This window comes from Lathamus discolor, chromosome 3 (genome assembly GCF_037157495.1).
Source record: "Lathamus discolor isolate bLatDis1 chromosome 3, bLatDis1.hap1, whole genome shotgun sequence".
Classification (NCBI taxonomy): Eukaryota; Metazoa; Chordata; class Aves; order Psittaciformes; family Psittacidae; genus Lathamus; species Lathamus discolor.
In genome coordinates this window covers 1,805,101-1,831,242 of record NC_088886.1, presented here as the reverse complement: position 1 = coordinate 1,831,242, position 26,142 = coordinate 1,805,101, and the positions used below count along the sequence as shown (strand labels likewise).

Sequence of the window (26,142 nt, the reverse complement as noted above, 5' to 3'; positions counted from 1 at the left end):
TGCATATTCATTAGGTTCCCAAGAGTTCCGTGGGGATATTACAATCAGTTTAGGTACTCATTATCATCAGTCTCTTCCCTTTTGCGCACTGCCCTCCGATGGTCGTGGGCAGGGTCTTCAAGATGCAGTAAGCGGTCTCCTCAGGTGCACTTTTCACCTTCGGCACAGTGGGATGCCCCAATAATCACAAAACCAGCTGAAACCAGCCGAAACCAGCCGAAACCAGCTGAAACCAGACAAAACCAGCCATATCTGCAAGCCTGCGATCGCTGGCAGAGATTTCAAACAGTGTGACCTTCATCTACAAAACTGACTGTCCCAAGCTAGCAGATGTTCGGGGGTCACTGTCTCCAAACTAACTGATAATGAGGAGGATGGTAAGAAAAACTTATTAGAAGGACGAAAGGAAACAATTCACTCGTTAGTAAGACTGCTGAATTCTGTTACGGCAGCACAGACAGCACAAACATGGCTCTCTATCTTAGACCCAAGTTAAGCTAAAAGTATCTTAACCCTAGGTTTTCCAGGCACTTGCTTTCCTTGCATCAGGCCGGTGCCTGCAGCCCTGCCCTGGGCAGCCTGTTCCGATGCCTGAGCACCTCTGGGGCAGGAATTGTTCCTCAGCTCCATCTGAACCTGCCCTGGTGCAGCTTGAGGCCGGTTCCTCTTGTCCCATCCCTTGTTCCTTGAGCAGAGCCATGCAGCCACCCGCATCGGAAGACGGCGTTTCCTGGCCGTGGTGTGTTTAACCGCAGGTGAAGCGCGTTATTTAACAGCAGGGGAGGCCCTGCGCTGCGCGCCCTCAGCGGCACTGATTTCCAGGCGCAGCACCCCTTGGCTCCCCGCCTTATCTCCTTAACGTGTGCCCTCCCCTGAGGCGCAGGCGGCCCGTGCCCGGGACAGACCCGGCGCCGAGCGGCCCGAGCCGGGCCCTCCCGGGGCGGTAGGACCCGGCGGCCCTGCCCGGCCCGGCCCGGGCCCGGGGGCGCAGCGAGGCCCCGCCGCAGGCCCGGGAGCGCCCCTCGGCGCGGGCCGCCCGCCCTCAGGCCTGAGGAGCCTCCCCCAGAGGCGGGCCCGGGCCCCACGGCACGGCGGGGAGGGCAGGCCCGGGGCGGGCCCGGGGCGGGCCGCGGAGCCCCGGCACTGGCGCTGAGGGGGTCCCGCCGCGCAGGCCCGGTCCCGGGTGCCCGCTCAGCAGCGGGGCTGAGGCGCGGGGTGCAGCCGAGGGGCGCGGGGCCCGTGCCGTGGAATGAAGGCTGCTTCCCTCTCGCTGTCACCCTCAGGGCGATGTGGAGCCGCGGCCGCTGCGGGCCGGCCCCCGGGGCCGGATCCCCGCTGCTCCCCGGGTCACACACCTTACAGCGTGTGTGTTAGCACGGGGACCTGTGCGAGGGCTCGGGGAGGACGCCCGGCGTGCTGCCCTGCCGCTTAGCGAGCGGGAGGCAGAAACACAGGCAGCCTGCGCCGGCTTACCCTGCTCCGGCCGGGCGCGTCCCGCCTGTGGGCCGGCAAGTGCTCGAGGGCGACCTGAGGCTGTTGTTAAAGGGTAATGAACCGGGTTTGGGGTGGTCTGGAACTGCTGCTGCTCGCGAGGTGATGCGGGAGTTACTGATGGGCTCTTCCAGGAACTGCTTAGCATAGGAGGAAGCACAGATCATGGAATGAAACCTTAAAGCCCATCCAGCTCCAACCCCTGCCACGGGCAGGGACCCCTTCCACCGGAGCAGCTTGCTCCAAGCCCCGTCCAGCCCTGCCAGGGATGGGGCTTCCATCCCTGGAATCCTAATTGAGAAACCGAGAGGTTAAAACCCCCTAATAATAATGAATCTGGGGATGGGATTTTTACCGGTTTTGAGCCTTAACCCAGCTCCCTCGCTGCTCTTTTTTTCAGGCAGTTTCTCTGCAAAGTGAATTTTACCACGATCAGGGCTTAAAAACTTCAACCGCCCCCCCAAAAGAGGAGCCTAAACTTGCCCAAACCTACGCGTGGGCTGCATTAAAACAGTTCCTAGACCTAGAAAATTGTTCCTAGACCTTCGGAAGAGCCCTTTTGTGTTTGGCTGTGAACGCAAAGGGTGACTGCGGTGGCAGTTGCTGCACTCGGTCGTGATTCACCGATGAAAGCAGAACGCGTTCTGCGCGCTGCTCCTCGAAGGTGAAGGCGCAGCCGCCTTTGTTCGGCGGGGCTCGGAGGAGCTGGAAGCGGAGCGGGCCGGGCGCGCTGTGCCCTCCTGCGGTGGCGGTTCCAGCAGCAGTGAGGATCCCTAGCTTGAGGCTCCGGAGGTTTTCCGATCTCTCCTGCCCGCAGGAAGCCGCGGTAAGATAATGGGATCCCGCACAGGGCGCTGCATGAGGACTTAGGTCAGCAGTGTTTTCGGCTCAGGATGATTCATCTGGGTGGAAAATGCGCTATCTGAAATAGATGAAGAACCTGGTTTGTTTAAGATCAAACCTATCCAAGATAAAGCATTTCTTTGCAGTTGATTCAGTTCTTCATCTGAACGCGGTGCTGCCCTGGCAATGTGTGGTCATTACTTCCCCTCCTCATGGCTGTAGTGGCACTGCAGTGTTCACTGCTCCTAAAGTGCATTTTCCATGCTGTTGAGTGTGCATTTCTTCTAGATTTACTGATTTATTCCACTTGTTCTTCTGGATTTAGTGATTTATTCTACTTACCACTTACTGATCTTTGTTAGATAAAGTTGTTGAGGGGAACTGAAGGAGGCAGCCCCTGAGTGGATTCATCCCTAGAGTAGTTGCAACATGGTAAATCTCCGTGCTGAATTAGACTACCAAATTGTAAGAGCCTAATGGATAGCTGCAAGTGTAGAGGCTGACGTTGTTGTAGTAGCTATCTCTCAAAGTTAGCTTTGGTCACTAATGATCAGCCCCTGTCACTGCTCTGCTCCTGGGGTTGCTGGCAGAGATTAAGTATGATCATATGCAGTGAAATACTGTGTTGGGTGTATATGGGCAACACCCCCTGCAGAACAGGGATTTAATAACATCTGCTAGCTAGGGACATAAACTGCAGATAGAATACTTGTATTATTTCACTCTGGTTTTGTCTTTGTTAGATAGGTTTTGAAAAACAAAACTTAAATACTTGCTTTAAATTACATAGCTTTGCTTTTTATTACACTTTGTAAGAAGCAATAATCCAAAGATGTGACTTCACCTCGATCTTCACACCTATCCTATGAAGACTGCAATACTTTAAGTGCCGAGTTCAATCTGCTGAAGTGTCACTTGTAAGTAACGGTGGTTTTGATCAATGGAAACTCTGTTTTTCAAACCAGATACTCGGAGTTGCTGGAGCTGGTCAGGAAAGGAGGGGGAGACAAGGCCTTCTGGCGTCACACCCAGAGGAACAAGAAGCTGTTTGTTCGGGAGCGCCTGAAGCTGCTGCTTGAGCATGAGGCTTTCCTTGAGCTGTCTCCACTGGCAGGGCTCAACATGCCCTATGGGGATGTCCCTGCGGCTGGGTGCCTTACTGGTAGACTGTCATCTAGATGGGGAATCATCGTTAAACATGATCCATGTTACATCTAAAGATGGATTTGCGTTCAGGGGGTTGTTTTGAGCAGCCCTGTGGGGATGCAGCCCGGAAGGAAAAAGGGTTTTGAAGCAACATTATCCTTAATACAATTTAAGAGATGCTGTTTGGGTGCAGCAGTGAGAAGGTGGTGGCAGGCAGGACACATCTGTTGTGTTCTGTATGTGCTGTACTCCTTCCCAGAGTAACCAGCCTTGCTCAGGGAAGGTAAAGGGTTTGTTCTTGCTGGGAAAGGAAGAAGGATGCACGTAGTAAGTTTTATGGAAATATTAGTATCTTAAGAATATGCTTTCCTAGGAAAATGAACATCAGTTCTAGCAAGTTGCAGATCCCAACATGGAAAAGTTCAGCTGTATTACTCTTCTGTGATTTTTGCTGGGAAATCTGGGAGAAGCCTTTAAAGAAAAAAGGTTGTTCATTTCTTCTAGATTCAGTGACTTATTCTACTTACCAGTTACTGACTTTAGTCTCAAAAAACGTAGGATGGTGTGTCAGATAAGCTGCTGTCTGTTAGAGGAAAGGGAACCAAGTTACTGTGAGACAGTTTATTTTGTATCATTTTTCATATCTTAGACAGGTCTTTTCATTGCATTTTGAAGAGTGGATCCAGTTTAAAAAGTGACTAGAAGGGCAGAGTATGAAATCCTGTCTTTTGTCACAGATTGCTATGGTTTTTAGCTTTATATGGGTAATTTGAATTGCCTTCCCTGTTATCTCAAGGGATGGAAGTCAACCTTTTCTACTCACATATTGTCACCAGGAGTGAGTTGATTTCAACACCTGTTTCCTGTCATTTAAATCCCTTTTTTTGAATGCCTCTGCCTTTAGCTTGCTGTTCCAGAGGAACTACAGATTTCTGCCCTCTGTGGTATTTGCAACTTGATTCGCAGCTTCTTGATACAGTATTACCAAGAGAACATCCTAGCTGTAACTTGCCCCATTGTTTCACCTGGGGTATTTTGGAGAGTCCTGGTAAGTGTCTGTCAACTCACTTACAGGAATTGGCAAAATCTGTGGGGTCTGGTGTGTCTTCATGGCAAACGATGCAACTGTGAAGGGAGGAACGATTTATCCCATTGGGGTGAAGAAACAGTTAAGAGCTCAAGAAATAGCCATGCAGAACAGGCTGGTATCCGTGTACCTGGGTGACAGCGGGGGAGCATTCCTGCCACTGCAGGTAACACTGGGACCACTTCATGAAAGAAAACACCGATGTTTATCTAAATCACAGTAATTTTTAGCAATAAACTCACATTTCCATTGTGTTTTCTTGCCCTGCTGACTTTCTGTTACACCTCCATGGAGTCTCACCCACAAATGAAACTCCAGGATATAACTCGAAGGTTTGTAACAGTAGTGATCCCTTTGGCTGATCTGCATCCAGCTTCCAATCACTGTTTAGAAACTTGAATGTCAGTGGGGGGACAAAGTGCTGACTGAGTGTGGGTACTGCTCAGGGTGCTGGAATGCTTTTGTGTCCTTAGTAAACTATTACATGGTCTGAGGCTTCTACTTTCAACCTCAAAGTCTATACAGTTTCTCTGTGTTTTATTGCAGTGTCTGTGATAATAATGCAGTAACCTCCATGGCCCTTACAAATGTAGGGTTTTAAATTCTTACTGTAAAAGGAGAATTGGCACAAGTTACTTCCAGTGTACAGAGGTCACATTGTCACAAGGACTAGTTTTTCCCTCTTCACACTGAAAGTGAACACAGAAGAATCTCTGACCTGACTTAAAGAATTGTATCAAAAACTAAGTAAAAAGGGAAACTGCTGAAGTCATGTCACAGGTAGAGAAAGGATGAACGTGAGCTTCCCCTTCCCCACATTTGCAGTCTCAGTTTGCGTAGAATAAATGGGTTTCACTAAAAATGACAAAACATACCTCTGCTTTCAAACCACACGGGTATTTTTGTGTCTGAGGGGAATAAATACTGTAGGCGATGCTGGATATGGAAGTTTCAGGTGTGATTGTTGGTGCTGGCCTTCCCAGAGTCAGTTGCAAGGCGTTTGCGAATGAATGAGGAGGAAGTGTTGGCTTTTGAAGCTGATCATGGAACTCACTTTGGTTTTTGTGTGCAATGACAGGCAGAGCTGTTTCCTGACAAGTCACACGGTGGCAGAGTTCTCTACAACGAAGCGGTAATGTCTGCTATGAGCATCCCTCAGGTAGAGTGTCACCTGGAGTACAAGGACGTGTAGTACATGTAGATGTATCAACAGAGCCCTGAAACGGTTTTGTTCTAGTAGAGATTCTAGGAACAATTCTCAAACACGCAAAAACTTCCTGAAGCTCACCTTTCCTGTCTGCAGGGGGTTCAAATGAATTGTGGGGAAGGGAGATTCAAATTCACATAACTGAATACTTCGTCCTTAAGGATGCATTTCCAGAGAAGCTGTGGCTGCCCCATCCCTGGCAGTGCTCAAGGCCAGGTTGGACACAGGGGCTTGGAGCAAGCTGCTCCAGTGGAAGGGGTCCCTGCCCGTGGCAGGGGTTGGAGCTGGATGAGCTTTAAGGTCCCTTCCAACACAAACCAGGCTGGGATTCTATGATTATGTGCTGATTTTCTAAGTGTTTACTGACTGTGATGGAAAAGCATCAGATCACTGGGTTATTTCAGAGTAAGCACTGAACTCTCTCAGAACCAGCCTTGCTGTTCATGCTGGTATTTATATCTCTAGTTCATTGTTCCCCAAGCTGTGATTTAGCCTCTGAAATCAATGTTAATGGTTTTGCCTTTCCATTCTCCCCTCCCCAGCATCTTGATTTGTTTGGTTTCTGTGTCCTTCAGGTGGCAGTGGTGTGTGGCTCCTGTGTGGCTGGAGGTGCCTACATCCCAACCATGGCAGAAGAAGCTGTGATTATAGATAAAGTTGGTACATTATTCCTTGCTGGCCCACCTCTGGTAAAAGCTGCTACAGGAGAATATGCCTCTCCCGAGGACCTGGGGGGAGCCAGACTTCACTCTCAGTATGTGAAATAATTCTCAGGAATAGTAGAGAATTCAGCATCCTTAGCTTTAAAAACCTGCTATTTTTATCTTAAATTGATGCAACGTCACAGAGTGGTTTGGGTTGGAAGAGACTTTAAAGCTCATTCAATTCCAACCACCTGCCATGGAGCAGCTTGCTCCAAGCCCCTGTGTCCAGCCTGGCCTTGAGCACTGCCAGGGATGGGGCAGCCACAGCTTCTCTGGGAGCGGACATGAATGAATGATTATTATGATGTACAGAAATGGTGCATGAATTATTATAAAGGTTGTTATTCAGTTATATACATGGAAGTATCATGGGGTTAGACACAACTCTTTGAAATGAACAAAGCAACGTGGCATTGTAATTTCAGCTTTACTGTTGAAGGAACTTTCCACTTCCATTGTGGAAGTGAATTCCATTGTGAATATATACACATTCACACACTCTGGTAGAAATCCCATGTTAAGTACAGAGGTCAGGATCAGGGTCAAAAGTGGAATGTGTTACCACGCTGCTTTCCTCCCCAGGTACAGGTTAGAGAAGCCAAATGGGAGTAAAATTAAGTGAGGTTAAGGGGCCAAGCAGGGACTGGACAAATCTGGATGTGGTTCCTCATTCTCCCACATACATTCTGAACAAGCTCAGGCAAGTCAGTGCCTCAGAGGGACCAGCAATAGAAGAGAGGCGGTGTCTTTTTCTCCCCAACGGAAACGTTGTCAGAATACATATATCAAAAAAAGTGACAGCGAGCGTTCAAATACTGTGGTGATGGGGAAAATGCATCAGGAATTCCTTAATAGAGATAAAATTCACAGGGAAGAACTTGTCCTTACTGTGAATTTGTTTTGGGGTTGGATTACACAGAAATTCCACTGTCTTAACTGCTTTCAGCTCATTTGTCCAAGAACATCACACAGTGTTTTCCTGCAGGTTGGAGAGTCCCGGGATGGATCAAGGTTTTTCCTTCAGTTTGAATTAATGAAACCTGAATTCTGATTGACAGAACAACATTCCTAACACTGTTTTCTCTCTCCCAGTGTCAGTGGCTGCAGTGACCATTTTGCATCTTCAGAAAAGGAAGCCTATGAATGTATCCGAAACATTATCTCCACACTGAATTACGAACCCGTGCCAGAGGAGGCCATAGAGCACGACAGCCCTTTGTATAGCTCTGATGAGCTCCTGGGACTGGCACCACGGGACTACAGGTGTACTCTTCCTGTCAAGTTGGTAAGGTGGCAGATGCTCTGTTCCTTCTTCCTTTCAGTCTGCTCACTTTAAAGCCATTCCTCCTTGTCCTATCTTACAGGCCCTTGCCCAAAGCCTCTCTCCAGCTTTCTTGTAGCCCCTTTATGTATTGTGTCAGTATGTCATGTACCATGTTGGCTGCCTTGAGAATATGCACCCCTTTAGTGACCTCTTTAAGTGTCCTCCCCCTGCCTTTCCCCTCCGTACCCCCCAAAGGAATCAAGGCTTGCTGAATGGAAACACTGAAAACCCGATGAAGCTCAAATCAGACTTGTTTGGAGTTGGGACAGACACTAACACAGAAGCAGAGACATGCTGAGCTGCCCATGTTGTTTTCATTGTGTTGTTCTAGAAGAGATTTAGTCTCCAAGGATGTGAATCCAGTATCTTTTCCAGAGGTAAATTCCTACATTTGAGGGGGTTGGCTGTAGAAAGTGGTGTAGCTTTGAAGGCAGCTTTTAAATTGTGTTTGGAAAAAGCCTGAGCAATCCACAGCTGAGTGTTCCTTATGCACACAAGCCATAACTGCACACGCTGCCTTTTGTACAGCATTTATGTGCACATGAACAACTGTGCTCTGTAACACTGAAGTAATTTTGGGGCTGAACTTTGGCTCGAAATACATGGTTGGTAATGAAATGTAAACACAGATCTGGTGTTTTGTGCATACTGAGTATTCAGTGGAGTGGAAGATGTAGAAGGGCTTCGGTGCTCATTTAGGCTGACTATTTGAATAAGAGTGTGTCTTTTAGCAGAACTGTCGTGTTTTCGCTTGAATTTCTATAGTAAAGACTGTTTCTTTGCAGATTCTGAGCCGTCTGCTGGACGGAAGCAGATTCCAGGAATTCAAGGCTAATTATGGAACAACATTAGTAACAGGATTTGGTCATGTGGAATGGTAAGGCTAGCAAAATGTATGGACATACTGTATATCATAGAACCACAGACTGGTTTGTATTGAAGGGACCCTAAAGCTCCTTCAGCTCCATCCCCTGCCACGGGCAGGGACCCCTTCCACTGGAGCAGCTTGCTCCAAGCCCCTGTGTCCAACCTGGCCTTGAGCACTGCCAGGGATGGGGCAGCCACAGCTTCTCTGGGCACCCTGTGCCAGCGCCTCAGCACCCTCACAGGGAAGAGCTTCTGCCCAATATCTAATCTAAATCTCCCATCTACTTGTCTAATAGCTTTCACATCATCATCAGTTTTTACAGTGTTCCAGTAACAGTGTTTATGAAGTTCTGAGTCAGTCAAAGATTGGTAATAAAATAGGCTGATTTCTGTCTCTGAGCTCTGAATGCACCACGTCCCAGGCCAATAGCAGCAGGGAGTGATGACAAATGAATGGTTTTCATAACCTGGTGATATGATTTATTTGTTCACAGGAACTACCAGCCAGACAGTTGCAACACTGAAGTCTCAGCAGATTCCTTAGGAAATCAGAAACAGCATCTTTTAAAAGTGTTCCTTTTCAAACTGAATTCAAAGCTCTCATCCTTTCCCCCATGTGATGGAGATGGGATAAGATGCAACAAAACCTTGTGTAATTCAGATCAGACTGCGTTATTAACACATTCATGAAGCATATTACATTCTGGTCAAATCATATTAGGGAAAAAAAAAGGTAGTGAAATACAGTTTTTGAGCTTCTTTAGGTTGAAAGCATAAACTTTTCAAGTTGACTGTTTCGTTCCATGATACAGGAATTAAAGGGAGCTCAGAGTCCAGGCACCTTGTACATTACCTTGTAGTAATGTCACCTTTCTTACTCTAATGAGGTCAACTATAGCTTTACCTGCCCTCTGGGTATTAGTCCGTTCTAATACTTCCATGCTTCATGTATCAGGAATGCTGTAAGGGTTCTTCTTAGGTGTGTGTGGGTCCTTGATTGAAATGACACATGTACCTGCATCTTTTTACATGCTGAACTTTTGTAAATGATAGATCTCTGTGTGTGTGTGTACAGATATTTATACTTCCATCCTTCAGAATATTACAAGCTACAGTGCCATGATTTCTAGAGTTCAGAAATGAAAATGTTCTCGAGTCTTGCTTTGTAGGCACTTGGTGGGGATAGTGGCCAACAACGGTGAGCTGTCTCATGATGCTTCTCTCAAGGGTAGCCACTTCGTGCAGCTGTGAAGCCAGTGGAGCATTCCCATCCTCTTCTTCCAGAGCACAGCTCCACAGGCAGCAGAGCCAACAAGCATCTCACGGGTATGGGATGTTCGTTGCAATGTGTTTTGAATGTCTTTTAGAAAAGCGAGGCATTAAAGTACAGCATGGTTTTGGCCTTGAGCACTGCCAGGGATGGGGCAGCCACAGCTTCTCTGGGCACCCTGTGCCAGCGCCTCAGCACCCTCACAGGGAAGAGCTTCTGCCTAAGAGCTCAGCTCAGTCTCCCCTCGGGCAGGTTCAGCCATTCCCCTTGGCCTGGCCCTACAGGCCCTTGTCCCAAGCCCCTCTCCAGGTTCCCTGCAGCCCCTTTAGGCACTGGAGCTGCTCTCAGGTCTCCCCTTCAGGAGCCTTCTCTTCTCCAGGCTGCCCCAGCCCAGCTCTCTCAGCCTGGCTCCAGAGCAGAGCTGCTCCAGCCCTCGCAGCAGCTCCATGGCCTCCTCTGCCCTCGCTCCAGCAGCTCCACGTCCCTCTTGTGCTGCTGCCCCAGAGCTGGATCAGGGCTGCAGGGGGGGTCTCCCCAGAGTGCAGCAGAGAGGGAGAATTGTAAAGAAATCAAGGGTTTGGAAATACAGAGCTGGTGGGAGCAGAGGAAATCTGGAAGAAAGACTTAAAGGATCTAAAAATCTTTGTTTCCCTTCCAGGCAGAGGCTCATGCCAGCAGATTGAAAGCCCAGGCCTCCGTGATGGCTGCTGTTGCTTGTGCTGCTGTTCCCAAAATAACCATTGTAGTCCGTGGCTGTTTCGGGAGCGAGAGTTACATTACGGTAGGAGTGGTATAAATCTGATGGGTTTGGCAAGAGGTTTTCACACTATACCATGATCTCACAGCGCTTCATTTATAAACCACAGTTGGCTGTTGTTACAGACATTTAACTCAGTCCGTTATTTGAACTGCTTTTAGAGTAAAACATGCATCTCATGCTGCTATTACTGAAAAGCTGGTCTGCATCTAAAAGCATAGAGCCAGGTCTGAAAATCACATGACCTGAAAGCATCCCTTCTTGAGGCCAATCCTGCCTTTTCCTCAGCACATGTTTCCATGGATCAAGGAGCACGTCTTGCGTGCGTGCTGTTCACCCTGATCCTGAGTACAATAGAGTTCTTTGCTCAGAATTAAACATTTAAGTGCTTGGGAAAAAATGAAAAGATAAAATAGCAATACTGGGGGCAGTGGGGATGGTGATGGTGCTACAGGGTGTCTGTACTGATAGAGGAGCTGTAGTGCTGACCGTAATCATAGAATCATAGAATAGTTAGGGTTGGAAAGGACCTCAAGATCATCCAGTTCCAACCCCCCCGCCACGGGCAGGGGCATCTCACACTAAACCATCCCACCCAAGGCTTCATCCAACCTGGCCTTGAACACTGCTAGGGATGGAGCACTCACAACCTCCCTGGGCAACCCATTCCAGTGCCTCACCACCCTTACAGGAAAGAATAGGGGCCCTATAAGCCCCCTTCAGGTACTGGAAGGCTGCTCTGAGGTCCCCACGCAGCTTCTCTTCTCCAGGCTGAACAGCCCCAACTTCCTCAGCCTGTCTTCATACGGGAGCTGCTCCAGTCCCCTGATCATCCTCGTGGCCTCCTCTGGACTTGTTCCAGCAGTTCCATGTCCTTTTTATGTTGGGGACACCAGAACTGCACACAATGCTCCAGGTGAGGTCTCACAAGAGCAGAGCAGAGGGGCAGGATCACCTCCTTCGCCCTGCTGGTCACATAGAATCATAGAATAGTTAGGGTAATGGAGCTGTATCATTAATCTGTTACAAATTAAACTGTACTACAAGGTCAAGGCAGAATGGTTCAACCATCCCACACCCATCTTCTTGTGATTCATTTCAAGGAGTTTCTTCTCTTCTCTTTCTTTTTGTAGTGTGGGAGATTGTTCAGCCCAAACTTCTTGTTTTTGTGGCCTAATGCAAGGGTTGCTCTTGTGGATTCAAGACAACTCTCCACAGACCCACAAGCTGCGGACAGTGACCACAGAGAAGAGGAAGCAGAGCTGAAACAGCTGAAAGAAAAGTAAGGACATGAAACAGAACCCCCTGCAGGGTTTAGTTAAATTACCTGCTTGTTCATCTTACAGCTCAACACACCCCAGACTAATAAAGCAAGCCTCAACCTACTGAATGGTATTTTACTTTTCCATGTAATTCTATGACTCCTCGTAAGATCTTCTCAAGGAAACACAAACACTTGCCTAAAAACTCCCATGCAACCCCAAATGAAGATACTCTGCCATGGCCTACACAGACCTCTGCAGGTCCTGCACCTGGGTCGGAGCAATCCCAGGCACAGCTACAGACTGGGCAAAGAAGAGATTCAGAGCGGCCCTGCAGAGAAGGACTTGGGGGTGCTGGTCGATGAGAAAATGAACATGAGCCGGCTGCAGTGTGCGCTCGCAGCCCAGAAAGCCAACCGTATCCTGGGCTGCATCCAAAGGAGCGTGACCAGCAGGGCGAAGGAGGTGATCCTGCCCCTCTGCTCTGCTCTTGTGAGACCTCACCTGGAGCATTGTGTGCAGTTCTGGTGTCCTCAACATAAAAAGGACATGGAACTGCTGGAACAAGTCCAGAGGAGGCCACGAGGATGATCAGGGACTGGAGCACCTCCCGTATGAAGACAGGCTGAGGAAGTTGGGGCTGCTCAGCCTGGAGAAGAGAAGGCTGCGGGGAGACCTCATAGCAGCCTTCCAGTACCTGAAGGGGCCTATAGGGATGCTGGGGAGGGACTCTTCGTCAGGGACTGTAGTGACAGGACAAGGGGTAACGGGTTCAAACTTAAACAGGGGAAGTTTAGATTGGATCTAAGGAGGAAATTCTTTCCTGTGAGGGTGCTGAGGCACTGGAATGGGTTGCCCAGGGAGGTTGTGAGTGCTCCATCCCTGGCAGTGTTCAAGGCCAGGTTGGATGAAGCCTTGGGTGGGATGGTTTAGTGTGAGGTGTCCCTGCCCATGGCAGGGGTTTGGAACTGGATGATCTTGAGGTCCTTTCCAACCCTAACTGTTCTATGATTCTATGTATTGAACAGTGGTGATCATCTGTATGCGGAGGATGGTCTGTACTGCAGAACGATCAGATCTGTCATATGTTTAGTGAATTCTAATGAATTTTAACCATAGGTCTGCATATTCACTTGAGATTTAAACATACGCCTTTTCCATCTATGATTTTGTTTCGCCAGCACAATGGTTTTTAATACATTGTTGTGCTTTTAAGCTTGTCTAATACTGTGTCCTCTCCAGGCTAGAGGAAGAAAGCAGTGTGTTTTACTCGTCTGCCAGACTCTGGGATGATGGCATAATTCTACCTCAAAACACTAGAAAGGTGGGCTTTCTCATCTTAGAATGTTTTATTCTCAGATCTCCAAAGGATCTTGAGGCAAATGCCTGTGACTCGCTCAATGTCATGCAGGGTCCCAGAACCGGCTCTCCCATTTCTCACTCCATTTTCTGTGGAATTTAGCTTTGTAATTCTCATCTTTTCTCTTCCCCAGTAGTCTATCTGAAATGTTTCTGCTGAATTCTGATAGCATTTCCTCACCGAAACTCTCAGTTGACTTTACAGAACCAAATGGTTTCCAAATCCTTTCCTCTCAATCTTGCATCATCGCTGTATCCTCACTCTTTAAAGTTCAGCTCTTTGTTCACATTGGTTCCAGTCTTTTGACATAAGATACTTCTTTTTGCCACTTCCTCTTCCTGGTTCTAATCTGCTGCTACATTTGGGATGCCCCCCTGCCTTTTCATTGATTCTTTTAAGTTAACAAACCTCCACCCCATTGGATTGTTTGTGAAAGCCACCACTTTTGGTCTTGCTTTTTCCTTGTTAGATTCTTTATTATATGTTCTTTACATTTCTGCAGCTTGTTTAAAGATCACAAATGGAGCTATCAACTAATCCTTCTAATAAATACATAGTTATGGGAGCATGGAGAAGTGTTTTCTGTGCAGTTTATGGGAACTTTGCTGATGGGAGAGCACCAAGTAGTATTTTTTAATACTAGACCCTCTCTTGGAGCGATAGTTGAAATGTATCATTGTTACTCTCATGTTAATTTTCACCAGCACACAACTCCTGTTTGCGTGTGTAGCCGTTCTTACACTGTTGTTTTGCCCCTTTATCCCAGTTTGTGCTAATAGGTGGAATTCCTGTTTAGCTTTCTCTGAACTGACACCATGTGTCCATTGAGATCCTCATTGTGTTGTTTTGTACATAGGCTTTTCAAAGACAGTGTATGGTGCAGCAGCTGTGAAAAAGGGAGAATGGTCTTGTGTTTCAAGGCCAAAAGCAGTTCTGTAGTTTCAGTCCCCGTTGTCATAAGACACGAAAGATGACTTCCTAAAAAAAAGATGGATGTGGAAGAGCAGAATGTTCTGGTTTCCCATATGTGACTGGCAGGCTAGGAGCAGAGCCGTGTAATAACAGAAATGGATTATCACAGAACTTACTTTCATTGGAGTTTTACAGCAATTCACCACAATGACTTCAAAAGGGTTGGGTTGCGTCTGCATGCAATGCATGAAGTTTGGGATCCTTACGTTTCCCTTGCCCCAGGGGTACTTCACACTGGCAGCTATTGCCCCTGACACTACAGCCAACAACTGCTCATTCACTGTTTTGCAGAAAATAAGAACAAAGGCTTTACGGAATGAGTGCAGAACGAGGAGGTTTTACCCATTTCTTGGGTCAGAGCCTCATTGCTCCTATTTTCTGGTTTTAATCAGGTGATTGCACAGTGTTTGAAGATCACAGAACAGCAGAAGTACCAGGTCGTGTCTTGGTGTCAGCGTCCTGTTATCAGGATGTAACTACAGCCGCAGTCAAATCAGCCTTTTGAAGTTGCACCATGTACTAGAAATCTTTAATAAGTGATTTTCTGATACTTTGATGCCATTAATAAGAACATGAAACCACAGCAGCCAAACAAGAATCCTGGATTTTAACTCCATCAGCAATAAATTTGTGTTTTGAACCACAGCCTCTTACTACATCAGCTGAAAATTTATCTTGTGAAAGGAAGGATTCAGCTGAGGGGCTGTAACACTCTGAGGAAGCAAATTCATCCCAAGTGACACGAGTGTTTTCATATCCATGTTTCAGCATCAAATCCAGAACTCCAGAAACTGCACTTTGACAAAAGAAATGGTAAAGAGCAAACACATAGACCAGTGTGTGCACTAGTGAAGGACAAAATGCTGCTGCCACACACCCTTGGGCCTGCTGGCTCAAATTTCCAAAGCAGCATGGAAAGGCTCCACTCAGATTGCTCTGAGGGTACTACAGGAGTGGCCAGGAGGGGATTTAAATGCATAAGGCTTCAGTATAGGCTAAAAATTACCTTTTCCTCAAAGCACAGAGCAGAGCACAGAGACTCTTCTACATAATGTTACCAGAGGCGGCACCTTTCCAGAGCTGGAAGAAGCCCGATGTGATGTGTTGCAGGCTGCAGTCAGGCTCTCTTGAACATTCCATGGAAAGTCACGGGAATGTTCACCTCCACCTCAGCCCTGGCCACCTCGCTCATGTCCTTGGCGCTCAGGATCAGGAGGTAGGCAGGCTTGGGCCCCACGCCCGGGCTGATCACGATGCTCAGCACCACCCCTAGGTAAGAAAAACAGGATGCTGTCCTGGTGTGCTTGGTGCATCTCCTCCCTGTGAAGGTGCTGAGGCGCTGGCACAGGGTGCCCAGAGAAGCTGTGGCTGCCCCATCCCTGGCAGTGCTCAAGGCCAGGTTGGACACAGGGGCTTGGAGCAAGCTGCTCCAGTGGAAGGGGTCCCTGCCCGTGGCAGGGGTTGGAGCTGGAGGAGCTTTAAGGTCCCTTCCAACACAAACCAGGCTGGGATTAGTATTTTTCCACATTATGAATTCAATTATAAATTACTTCATAATTCGGTTGAAGCTTAACATGACAAGATGCCCATTTTGGCTCCGGGTGTCCCTGTGTGGAATGGGTGGGACAGCTTAGCCCTGAGGTTGGTTATTTTTGTGCTCTCTGGATCAGCCATTCAGAACACAGGAACAACCCTACCCTATCATCTGTGAAAGCATCAAACTGGGGAAGATGAGAGAAATGCAAGCATGGAGCTTGACATTACCTCAGCTTTCAGGGAGTGCTTCTGTAGGGGATTAAGTCCAAGGAAGTAAGAGAGACTTAAAGGTATTCCCAAAGTGCACACTGTCTGCTTCAGTTAAAGAAAACTGTTAAGAATAATCTTAACTCCTTTTGATTTTAGTGGGACTTAATGCCCTGCACAGGCACTTTCTTGAACTGGGAACAGATAATGCAAAATCTGGTTCTTTATCAGCCAGTGAGAGTTTGCTCTTAAATTCAGTGGAGTCAAGACTAATCCCATAATCCTGCTTGGAGATGAGGAATTGAGGGAATAACTGGTTTCCAAACCACAGTGTCACTGACCAAAACAGTCTTACCGTCATCTTCCTCCAGCGCATCCGGATGGGAAACAAAGATGGGCTCTGATGGGTACGAATCTGGTTCCTGCCACACCCAGGTCTCCTTGGTTTTAACGTTCAGCTTGCAAAGCTAAAGGAGGGAAAACCAAAATCCACATCTCAGAAAGACACTTTCTTGTCCTTAAACCGAAAACTCATTGAAAGGATGTGCCTCACCCAGTCACTGACAGTTACCTTGTCTGGAACAAAGTGGTTCAGGCCCAGCCCATACGCATATGTGTAAGGTTTCCCACAGTACTTCTTGTAATTGATCTGTGGAAATTCAAAGGCTGCAATAAAAAAGAAGATATATTTATGCATGGGGATCAGTGGGATGTGGGGTGCAGGAGGTACCGGTGTTCTTGCTTTAGGGTCATTGTCGTACCGTGGCGTGGCCCTGAGAAAATGACTTCTGGCTCCAGCCAGATGGTCTCATCGCTGCGCAAGGTGGCTGTAGCTGTGGTGTAGGGCAGGGTGACCAGGTTCTTACCCGTGTTGGCCTGGGAGAAAGGAAAACACCCAAGAGAAATAATGGAGAAATCAATTTCTTACTCCATTTGCATAGACGTGCTGCAAACTGCATTGCAGGGCAAAGGCAGCAGCGTGCAGCAGAGCCTTATCAAGCTGCAGAACAGCAGGATGCTTAGGAGTGTCTGCTGCTTCCGTCCCATAGAATCCTAGAGTGATTCAGGTTGGAAGAGACCTTGAAGCTCATCCAGTTCCAAACCTGTGCCCTGGGCAGGAACACCTTCCACTAGTTAATCTATCAGGATTAACCGCTGCTCCAGAGTCTCAGCTTTGAAGAGTAACATATGGGAAATAGAATAATATTAAGCAGCTAAAGAAAACAGAAAGGTTCTCTGAAGACCCACACTTTAAGCTCCCCCCTCACCAGTAAAAGGTTCAATTTGGATTAATATGGTCATGCTGGTCAATGAGAAAATGAACATGAGCCGGCTTCAGTGCGCACTTGCAGCCCAGAAAGCCAACCGTATCCTGGGCTGCATCAAAAGGAGCGTGACCAGCAGGGCGAAGGAGGTGATCCTGCCCCTCTACTCTGCTCTCGTGAGACCTCACCTGGAGCATTGTGTGCAGTTCTGGTGTCCTCAACATAAAAAGGACATGGAACTGCTGGAACAAGTCCAGAGGAGGCCACGAGGATGATCAGGGGCTGGAGCACCTCCCGTATGAAGACAGGCTGAGGAAGTTGGGGCTGTTCAGCCTGGAGAAGAGAAGGCTGCGTGGAGACCTCATAGCAGCCTTCCAGTACCTGAAGGGGGGCTGTAGGGATGCTGGGGAGGGACTCTTCATCAGGGACTGTAGTGACAGGACAAGGGGTAACGGGTTCAAACTGAAACAGGGGAAGTTTAGATTGGGTATAAGGAGGAAATTCTTTCCTGTGAGGGTGGTGAGGCACTGGAATGGGTTGCCCAGGGAGGTTGTGAGTGCTCCATCCCTGGCAGTGTTCAAGGCCAGGTTGGACTAAGCCTTGGGTGGGATGGTTTAGTGTGAGGTGTCCCTGCCCATGGCAGGGGGGTTGGAACTGGATGATCTTGAGGTCCTTTCCAACCCAAACTGTTCTATGATTCTATGATTCTATGCATAGCACCAGCGATGCTCAGCCATCAGCCCTGCAGGGCACAGTGCAGACCCCGGTACCTTGTCGATGGTGAGGGGCAGGACGTATCTGCGCGCCTCGGGCTGCGGGGCTTTCTCTGCCTGGCGCTTCACTTCATCCCAGTTTGCCCGCAAGTTGGCCAAATAGAGGTAGTTGTAGACAAACTCAAACCTGCAGACAAACAGCATCACAGACAGATCTGAGATGGGATTTGGAAGTGTCGGGGTGTCAAGTGCAGTTGTTTTCTTCCTAACATTTGCCATATGATTTTCGGAACAGCATTAGGGCTGTTTCCTGAATCCCCTCTCCATGTTCCCATTCCCAGTGCAGGATCTGTGTTCTTCAGCAAGCTGAAGGTGCTTTTTCTCTTCAGCAGCCAAGAGGATTTGACCCTCTGTGAGCACAGTTTTCCATCAACACCTTTCAGGCAAGACCCACACCTAGTGCCTGTGCCCAAGCCTCCACAAGACTGTGGGATCAGGGCATTGCAGCTTATCCAGCTTTCCAGGACAGCGTCCTTGTGGATTTCTAAACCCACAGGGTGCTACAATGGTAAACATCGGATAAGCTTTCAGGTCCCTTCCAACCCAAACCATTCCAGGATTCTATGGTTCTATGCAGAGTCAGTGCAAGTTCCAGAGGTGATTCCAAAGGAGATGTACCCATGCAGGGTCTGGTGTTGATGCTGGGGCTTTGCTGCCCCCCCTCCCGCTCATGCAGGGGTGGGGGTGATGCCACAGGGACCCTCGGCACCACCAAGACTCACCCCTTCCAGGTACAGAGGTCCACGATCAGAAACCCATTATCTTCATAGGTGTTGATGTGATGGAAGAGGTTGAAGGCCGAGGTGCGGTATTTGATGTTCAGGAGCCTGCCTTTCTTTTTCTCTGCCACATGAAGCCAGACCTGAAGAACAAGCAGCAGCTTGGGTTTGCCTCAGAACAGATTGGTGAAACCAATGCAATGGACCTCCCAGTCCAGAGCTGGCTGCACAGGACAGCCGGTTAGGTACAGTGTGCTGCTTACCCCCATGGTCTCGTTGGACTCGAAGCAGTCCATGTAGTTGGTTCCCCAAAGGCTCCATGAGGTGAGGAACTTGAAGAGGTTGATTTTCACTGGTGTTTCAACAAACACTATGTAGTTTTCTGTCAGTCCAAAGCTGTTTGGAAATGCACAGGGAGCACATTAAGCTCACTGGAGTTCGTTTGGAAAAAAACACATAGGAGTTTGTGCTGACCCCAGGACATGTTACCTGTGAACGTAGGAGGGCTTGAACCTGTCATTGCAAGGGAACTGCACCACCACCTCTGACTTGTTTATTGGGTCTTCCTTGTCTGGAACAGGATAGACAAAGGCTTATGGGGGGTTCACCTACTTTGTATTAAAGTGTTTAATCAGCAAGTTCATGGGAGGGGCAGGTAGTGATAAGGACAAGGGGGAATGGCTTGAACCTGCCTGAGGGGAGACTGAGCTGAGCTCTTAGGCAGAAGCTCTTCCCTGTGAGGGTGCTGAGACGCTGGCACAGGGTGCCCAGAGAAGCTGTGGCTGCCCCATCCCTGGCAGTGCTCAAGGCCAGGTTGGACACAGGGGCTTGGAGCAAGCTGCTCCAGTGGAAGGGGTCCCTGCTCATGGCAGGGGGCTGGAACTGGATGAGCTTTAAGGTCCCTTCCAACACAAACTATTCGAGGATTCCATAATTCAGCGATTTAGAAACTACTGAGGTGTGTTAAAAATAACATTCTTGTTACTTCAAAAGGCAAATAAAAATCTAAACAAGACTAAAACCTGCCTGGTGAGGCACTGGAATGGGTTGCCCGGGGAGGTTGTGAGTGCTCCATCCCTGGCAGTGTTCAAGGCCAGGTTGGATGAAGCCTTGGGTGGGATGGTTTAGTGTGAGGTGTCCCTGCCCATGGCAGGGGGGTTGGAACTGGATGATCTTGAGGTCCTTTCCAACCCTAACTATTCTATGATTCTAAAACAAGTAACTTGATGACAAAGGTAATTTGAAGGATAAAAAAAGTGATAGCTAGGACAAAATTGTCTCCATTCAGAGGTGGGGTGAACGCACCTGCCTGAAGAGGAGGGATCCGTATGATGTTATAGGCGAGAGCAAAGTTTTTTCCAAAGCAATTCCCAATGTTGTAAACGGTCCCATCATTCTCGATGTGGGGATGAGCTGTTGCCCCATTGACGGACACGTATTTACAGAGATCCACCTGAGGAATGAGATTGAACAGTCAGGAGCTTTCCTGGCAGGTAAGAGAAAGTCGCCAGCTCCATGAGGTCAATGCATCCTTGTTTCAGATATGGGAAGTTCTTCTTTAAACCCAAATCACCATTCATGTTGTGAAAAGAACGGCAACAAAGCCAAGCAATTCACACTGTTACAGGCAAAGGTTTGGGATGCCGAGGTCCAAAAAGAAAGGCTCCACAGGCTGGACACTGGTAACACAGCAAAGAAAACCATCTAAGCATAGATTCTACCTTTGATGGAGTTTTACAAGGCAAACACAGCTTGGGTCTGGTGTAACTGAAGGCAGCAGTGAAGCTCTGGCAGGAGCCCTCCCATCACAGTCACCTTTGGCCAGGCTACAACCTCACTCCAGTTTGCAAACCCCAACCCAAGCATGAGGCTATGGACCACAGGATCCCATCACCTCCTCATTACATATTACTCAGATCAGCAGCAATGAATTCATTTAAGAACTCATTCCAACTCTGCTCTCATTAATCCTCAGAGCTGGCTTCATTTCTACATCATCTCCCTGCCAAACCCTAACTCTTGCCGTGTTGCAAGAGGCTGTTATTAAACATTTTCATCTTAGTTTCACTCCTCTTATTCAGCAGCACAGTCCAAAGACCCACCTGCTTAACTGTCTCTAACGTTTCTGGGTTAATTCTGGTTATGAAGTTGGTCTCAGTACAGGCATAGTAATCCTCACCGATGGGGTAGACATTAACCAGCGCGTTATCAGTGACCTCCACACCTTTGAAGTATGAGAAAAACCTGAGCACAGAAAACAGAGAGGCAGTCAGGGGTTTCTGCAAGCACCACAGGACACTGCGCAACGTCTCCCTGACCCTGAGGTACCTGGAAAAGATGTTCTTGCATGGGTCTGGGTACGCATAGGTGCCAAACTCCGTTATCACAATCCTTTTCTCAGTCATCGCTCTCACATAAGCATCAGTCCTGACAAACCTGGGAGGGTGAGGACAAGGCACGTTACAGGCACAGCTGGAACTGCAATGGGCTGTGCAATTGAGATATGAACATTGCGTCCATGAGCTTCGAGAGACCTCTTAAAGCTGCTGCCTCACGGTGCATTTGCAGCATGTGGGGTCCAACAACCATCCCCCCCTATTGCACTGGGAAGGAATGGCTCCTGGAGAACTGAAGCTGATGGGAAACAGTGTTTTGCCTAAATATTCTGCACCAAGCACCTCAAAGCTGGTAGTTCTGCAGCTTTAATCAAAACCGGTTTCTGGTTTCCAGACAGCAATTTCATTCACTGACTGCAGCTGCATCCAGCCCTCTCCTTCCAGATGTTTCGCAATCTGCTCAAAAAGCTGCATTTCTGCCAGCTGTAAGAAAGTTTTGGTTATTTTCAGCTGGTTTTAGTGATCTCACCATTAGAGCTCTTCCAATAACAGCATGGATTTGACATAACCAGCACCTCCCAGTCAGCAGAGCCTGTGCCCAGCACCTACAGTCGAGCAAATGCTTCGTTACTGATTTATCTGGCCTGCGAACAGCCACATACCTCCGGTGATAGGTGACGTGCCCCTCCTTGAAGTCAAACTTGTGGAGGAGCGCCTGGCCATCGAAGAGGTGATAGAAGGGCTCTGCGCCCACCTCAAACAAGCCAGGACCACATCTCAGGAGGCTTCCTCGCAACCAGGTGGGCACCCTGCCTGTGAAAGATGCAGTGTTGGTACATGCACAACCCATGACGGATCAGACCAAGATATTTTCATTGTGTCAACCCAAAGATCAAACCTCATTTTAATGTTTATTACACTTGCTTCTTTAACACGCATGAACTCTTTATCCTGTTTTCTTCACCTACACACCTACTGTAGACCAAGACATTTGCTATTGAAATGTCTGAAGATCCCCCATCCAACTGTCCCTCCTCTACGCCAAAACACACTAGCCCTGTTGAGTCCTTTATGTCCAAAAGGATGCTCCAGCCCTTGTAAAGGCTCCAAGCTCTGCTGGACTATGAGTTCTCAAGCACAAAACCTGGGCAAGAGGAGACCAACCTGTCTCCTGTCACCAACCTGTGACATGGGCAGTCACCGGAGAGGACAGCTCCTCCGCCGTCTCAAAGAGCTTCTTGTAGCCTCCAGCGGGATGCTCGACTCTGAAAGGGCCAGGAGAGCTGGGGTTAGCCTGGCTTTGGGATAGCTTTGGAAACCCTCTCCAAAGGGGTGGGTTTTGTTTCTGGATGGAGTGACCTGCGACGTGCAAATAACTTGAGAGATCAGACGGGAGAAGCACCAGCCTTCAGGGGGTGAAAGGCTCAGGGACTATCACTGCAGCCACTTGAGAACCATCCTGAGCACATGGAGAAGAAGGGCAGGCAAACACCTTCACCCAGGGGATAAATTCAGAGTATCAAAATATATTGGTTACCCTGGAGAAGAGAAAGCTCAAGAGACCTTAGAGCAGCTCCAGTGCTTAAAGGGGCTACAAGAAACCTGGAGAGGGGCTTTGGAAAAGGGATGCAGGGACAGGATGAGGGGGAATGGCTTTAACCTGCCAGAGGGGAGACTGAAATGAGCTTTCAGGCAGAAGCAAAATCCAACTTGAATGTCCCAGTTCTTGGAAAAGCATTTGTTTTCCTCTTTTTGCCTTTCTTTTTAAGTAAATTGTAGTTGAGTGAGCTGCTGAGAATTATTCATTAGGTTCCAATTTTATCTGCTGCAAAACCCGTGGAGACACACCAGACATGGGCTGATGCACTCCAAAATACAGACTGTTCTCTGGTACCTGTTGCTGAGCCTGTCCCCTCAGACTGGGATTAAGCCTCATCATAGGATGTCATAGCACAGACACCCACAAAGAACTCCCCCTCCTCCTCTTCCCTGGGCTGTGCTGACACCCAGCCGCAAGGCAACCCCAAGCCAATGAGCCATGGTGGCGATCAGTGACCTGCTCCTAGAGAGAAGCCCACAGGAATACTCACTGGCTGTACATTTCCTTCCTGATGAAGGGCCTGAGCCTCCAGCAGCCAAGCTCACAATGAGAGCTGTGTGCTGGGTATTTATGGGACTCTGAGCCCTGCTGAGGGCAGCCCTGTGCCCAGAACCACCCCTGCCAATGAGAAAGCCTGGGAACAGAGCCGGCTTTCACCACCAAAATCCTTCTGGGCTTTGAGGGGTTTTGTCTTGCCATTGGCACAAAAAAGGGCTTTGAATGTTTTACTGAGACTGAAATTCTTCCCAAGCAGAAGTGATTACAAAGAAAAAGGAACTCAATACAGAGAAGGGAGAAGGAGTGTGCTGGAGTCATCATTCCCCTCAATGCTGCTCTTACTGCTGCTGCACAGCATCATTTCCCCTCTCCCTTACTTGTTCTATTCAGTGTTTCAGTACAGTAGCATTACCAGCAGCCTGAGTTGCTGTGTAAGGCAGATCTCTTAAGACTTGGTGCACATGAACTGGTGTTTTTACACAGCATGTTAGCAGCCCTACACACTCAGAAGGACATCAAACACCACTGCTGTTTGTTTTACACGCAGCGCAGCAGCCACTGTTGCAGATGACACAAATATCGCCTTAAGAAACCACCTCTAGTAAGAGCAGACAGGTATGAAAGCAACAGTGCTCGAAAGAGTAATATTAGAGATTAACAGGATTAAAATGATTACCGCTTTCCTGGGTAGCCCATGATGCAGGATGCAGGATGAAGGCATTTCATAATACAACATACCATCAGTGCTCCTCCTGTACAAACAGAAGCTGGGCTGCAGTAACCGAACCTGTGGTGAAAGGAGAAGGCCGGACATTAAACAGCTGCTGTGTTCAATCTGTTACAACAACCATCAGCTGAAAGGTTGGCTGCTTTCTGTGTTGTTTTTGTTTGCTTTTTACAAGATAAAGTGTTTTGTTTTAGGCTGAAGGTTCATTTAAGGCTTCTAACTGCAAAACAAGATCCCAAGTTGAGCCTTTAGGAGCTCTTTGACTGAGGCCTCCCATTAACCCTTCAAAAGGCTTCCAGTAAAATATTTCACCCAAGATAAATAAATGATAGCTCAAAGAAAGGCTTAGATCAAATTTGTATCTGTCACTCATTTGGAAAGTTTTAATTATCCCACAGCCAGTCAATTTATCTATTTATTCACGTTTTTGTTAGGTTCTGCCAAAGCCTCAGAAGGGAACATTAAATAACATGGATCAAGGACTCTGAATAATGAGGGCAGCCCTTTGAAAACTAAATCCTAAGAAATGTGAGCTTCTCGCCTAATAAGTTGCTTAACTGGAACACATAAATAAAGCATTTACACAACACTTGACAGGTCGAGAATAACTAGAAGGAAGCTTAGGCCCGGAGGGGGTTTTTAAGAGGAGTTGACTACATGAGTTAGAGAAGGAGCATCTGCCACCTATTACATGAGGGTAAAGTTATCTACAGGACATCAAAGCATTGCTAATACAGGCTAAACCTGGGCTAATCTTGGTTTCTCACTTACAAAGCCTTCCTCCTCTTAAGGGAAGGAGCAAAATCATATATTGCAAAGTAGGTATTGTGCTAGACACAGCCCACTTGGCAGAAATTTCTGCAGTAACCCTCTACCCTGCAAAGCTACCTGAAGACTGGTTTGGTACATATATAATTGTAAGCGTACAGTTAAGTATCAAAATGAAAAGCTGGTTTTGCCTCATTTTTCCAAGGAGAGGAGAACCCAAGCATGGTTACAGACTGCAGCAGTTACGTGCCAAGATGTCCCATATAAAGTGACCATCCTCAACCAAGACCTTCCATCATATCCCCGCCCCATGAGATGCTAAAACCCCCAAACAAACCCAAACCAGGTAAAGAAATGAGTAATTGAGATTTGCTTTAATTTTAATTCTCTCTACCAGTTCATGACTGGTAAGATTAAGTTACTGTAAGAGTCTGCACGTGCAGGCACAACCACAGTTGAGCTGCTTGTCCTAGGAATGGGTAAGACAAAGCATAAAGGACATGCCAACACTGCATAGCTTAGAACTGTGCAGGGTAACTAAAAAGGTAACAGACAACCAAATGGCTCGCACAAAGCATGCATGCCTCTAAAATACCTAATTCTATAAAGCACAGAACTACTTAATAAAAAGAAAACCCAAATCCTAAAGTAAAACTAAAGTTGGAATTCAAACATACCTTCTTCTGCAGTCCAGTGCTCGCAGCGCATCCCTTCCATTTTTCTGCAACTAGAGGCAAATTAAGCAGATAGTTTAGACTTATCTAGAAGCAATATCAAAACTGAAATGTAACACGGACATGAATTCCTCACAACAAACCCCAATTCAGACACTGCTTCAGTGTATGGCACATTATTGATTATCATGGTACAATCTTAAAGAAACCTTTACCTGAAGAGCAGCATGGAAGTATTACACAGCAAGGGGTGCACCTGAATATCAGCCTAGGGAGAGGTCACAGCTCGGGCTATGGCCTGACAAGAGATTAGACCCATCTGAGAAGCTCAAGGACAGCAGAACAGTACACAAACAGTGAATGTTCAAAGCCCCAAATCACACACATCTAACAAAGTTGAGCACAACCACCACTTAAGAGTAGTAGTACATTGTTCCCTACTTTGGCATAGCATAGGATATACTAAAGCCTCTGGATATTAACATGAGAACTCCATTTTACACTGTGGAATATTTTCTCCAAGGCCCTTTAGCTGCCTTATTATCATCAAATTAATTCAATCAGTTCAGCTGCACTTACCAACTGATTTCCCCAGTTTATAACCCTTACCAGCACTGCTTCTGACCCCCTTTTGCCACATTTTCTTCAGACCAAGATGACAAGGTGGTGGGAGAGTGTGCCCCGAGTGGCAGGCAGATCCAGTAGTGCTCCTACTTGCAGGACATGTTCTATAAGACACTTATCATACA

General features: G+C 47.7%; 2 protein-coding genes across 2 annotated transcripts; one reads left to right on the top strand and one right to left on the bottom strand.

The window, feature by feature from the left end:
- Positions 1-365: 365 nt before the first annotated feature.
- Positions 366-14,905, top strand: LOC136011182 (biotin-dependent 3-methylcrotonyl-coenzyme A carboxylase beta1 subunit-like). Its single transcript, XM_065672831.1, is given in 14 exon segments — positions 366-377; positions 878-943; positions 1,375-1,533; positions 3,274-3,496; positions 4,555-4,733; positions 5,646-5,726; positions 6,350-6,528; positions 7,571-7,763; positions 8,588-8,679; positions 9,839-9,995; positions 10,598-10,720; positions 11,830-11,978; positions 13,201-13,282; positions 14,683-14,905. Coding segments are annotated over 14 exon segments (1,779 nt in total). The 3' UTR covers positions 14,767-14,905.
- Positions 14,599-25,574, bottom strand: RPE65 (retinoid isomerohydrolase RPE65). The gene is made up of 15 exons (XM_065673056.1): positions 25,397-25,574; positions 23,901-24,011; positions 22,309-22,391; positions 21,789-21,939; positions 21,119-21,226; positions 20,893-21,034; positions 20,096-20,243; positions 19,280-19,361; positions 19,054-19,186; positions 18,794-18,933; positions 18,069-18,198; positions 16,795-16,909; positions 16,605-16,699; positions 16,389-16,500; positions 14,599-15,559 (listed from the first exon to the last, which is right to left on the bottom strand). The coding sequence occupies exons 2-15, from the start codon at positions 23,963-23,965 to the stop codon at positions 15,408-15,410; spliced, it is 1,656 nt and encodes a 551-aa protein (XP_065529128.1). The 5' UTR covers positions 23,966-24,011; positions 25,397-25,574; the 3' UTR covers positions 14,599-15,407.
- Positions 25,575-26,142: the final 568 nt, after the last annotated feature.